Raw genomic sequence first — 2,511 nt, forward strand, 5'->3', positions numbered from 1 at the left:
TATCTTCTTGATATTAATTGTTGTTTTGATGTATATATAATCCCATTTTCCTCTATGCATTGATTCAAAAGCCTTTAACACTTTACCTATACCTTATAAATCCCAATACCAACCACGAAGTTTAGGAGTATCTACACCCTAAAAGACATACTATATAATCATTCTAACACAACATAATCCCCCATCTCAATAAGCCATCAGCCATGGACTGGTTCTCCTGGCTATCCAGGACAAGTCTTGAGCCATCTCTCGTCTACGAATACGGCCTAGCATTTGCGCGAAACGAGCTTCAGCTGGAAGATGCAACCCACTTCAACCATGAGTTCCTCCAGAGCATGGGGATTTCGATCGCCAAACATCGGCTCGAAATTCTCAAGCTCGCAAAGAAGGAGGATGGTAGTAGTGGCGCTGCCACGGCACTTACCAAGACTCTCTCCGGCGCAATCAAGAGATGCCTAAAGAGGTGCCTGAGTAAATTACAGGTGTTCAATGAACAAGAAGCAGAGGAGACAAAGGAAATGGTAACACCGGAGCCAAACTGGTACCATGGGAGGTGCAGAGGGTCAATGATGAGGAAGCATATTGACGGAGAGAAGGGTATGCTATCATCATGAATGACAAATACTTCATTTTACTTTTTTTTTTCGACAGAAATACTTCATTTTACTTAAATAACAGACAAGTTAACTGTTTGATATTTTTTATTTAGTTATTTTGTATATTTGTGTTAATATTACTTTATTTTCTATTATTTTTTAATTAAAAACGTTAGTCTTCTAATATTTTCTTTTAAACAACAGACTGATACACCTAATTGGTCTTTTAACGATTTAACCTTGGATAAATTACTTTCTAACAATATTTGTTTTTGACAAATTAGTACTAATTTGGGACTATTAAAAAAAATTAGTTTTTGTTAAAGAAAAAATTTAATTTTGATGTAATACGTAAAAGGTTTTATACCATTGATATATTAAAATTAAACACATAACATAAAAAGTAAATTAATCTATCTGCTTTTAAAAGTTTATACAATTTAAAATTTATACCATGTTAATATTTAAAAAAGAGCACTCGTTTGTTAAATTTCAAAAATATTTTGAAAGGTCAATGGCTAATTTGTTAAATTATTTTCTAAGGACTAATGTCTCTAAAATAAACCATTGCTAGTTTAAACCACTTAAATATGTAACTAATTTCGTGAAAAAAAAAAAAAAACATTACCGTTTACATGTAGTATCATAATATATCATATTTAATTCATGTGCACACTTTTTCTTTTTGATATAAAAGTCTATATATTGCAAAGAGCAAAATACTTATAGAAAAGAAGAAAGGTTACTAAAGAGTATACTAAAAAGCAACACGGACGATATGTTTTTTAAAATCAAATACTATATGTTAGCTTGAACTTATTTAAATTTGTAACTAATTGTTTCATAAAAGATATAGTTATATTATACATTATATTCAATTCTTTGTATTTGTATTTGTATTTGTGCAATATAGGTATGCAACGAAGCAGGACCATAGCACTGTCAGGGCCATTGGATGGAAGAACAATGCATAACAAAATGGTAACTGGGAAGGTGTTGAAGTTGTCTGGTCCTCTTGATGGGAAGATGAATGAGAGAATGATGTATGCAAATAGGAGTCCAATAATGGCTCATAGGCCTTTGGTTGAAGAGAGGTTCTTGGGCACACTAAAGAGTCCTAGACTTTCTAGTACTGGTCCTATTGATGGACGAGCTATGGTTGATAATAGGAGTCCAAGGCTAAGTAGGCCTCTTTATGAAAGGGTTGATAGCCCAATGGGTTATAGTCCGTACAATAAGACTAAAGGCGACTCTGATTGTGATGATGATTATGGACTGTGGCCTACAATGTTTGAGGATCTGAAACCCACTTGAGTCTTTTTTTTTTATTCCGAGTAAATGCTTAAATTAGGTTTTTGAATTTTATGCATGTGTAAGGCTCTACAAATCAAATTGATCTTTCCAAATTAACTCACGTGCGCATGTTAGTCCCTCTCTCATTCTGTATCTTGACATCGTTTGACCCATACGATGTGAACAATTGAGTTTTATGCAAGATGAAATTTTAGAAGACTAAATTCGTACATAAGATTTGAGTGACTAATTTTGAGCATTTACTCTTTTTGTTTTGCTTCTTCTTGAGTGCAACTTGATGGTGAATAGCAGTAATGTCTTCCTTTTTCTTTTATATATATATATATATATATATATATATATATATACACGCAATAATATAGTCTGTATTGGAAAAAAAATTTTCTCTTGTAGAAGAAAATAAGCAGTAACATTATTTATTTATTTTTTTCTAAAAAAAATAAACAAGAAAATCTTTTAATAGTGTATGTGGTAGCTTGTTAAGAATGAATTACGCAGATTTTGTTAAACTGAAAACAAGCTCATAAACTAATTATGTAAATTTTGTTAAGTTGGCATCGGAGCAAGCAACTGAGCACTTGAATAACTTCCGTCAGTCCTG

General features: G+C 32.1%; 1 protein-coding gene across 1 annotated transcript; it reads left to right on the forward strand.

Annotated features, from left to right (window-relative positions):
• Positions 1–203: 203 nt before the first annotated feature.
• LOC130965337 (uncharacterized) lies at positions 204–2,022 on the forward strand. Its single transcript, XM_057890105.1, has 2 exons — positions 204–597; positions 1,510–2,022. The coding sequence occupies exons 1-2, from the start codon at positions 204–206 to the stop codon at positions 1,908–1,910; spliced, it is 795 nt and encodes a 264-aa protein (XP_057746088.1). The 3' UTR covers positions 1,911–2,022.
• The last annotated feature ends 489 nt before the right edge of the window (positions 2,023–2,511 follow it).

The sequence above is a fragment of the Arachis stenosperma genome, chromosome 3 (assembly GCF_014773155.1).
Source record: "Arachis stenosperma cultivar V10309 chromosome 3, arast.V10309.gnm1.PFL2, whole genome shotgun sequence".
Taxonomy (NCBI): domain Eukaryota; kingdom Viridiplantae; phylum Streptophyta; class Magnoliopsida; order Fabales; family Fabaceae; genus Arachis; species Arachis stenosperma.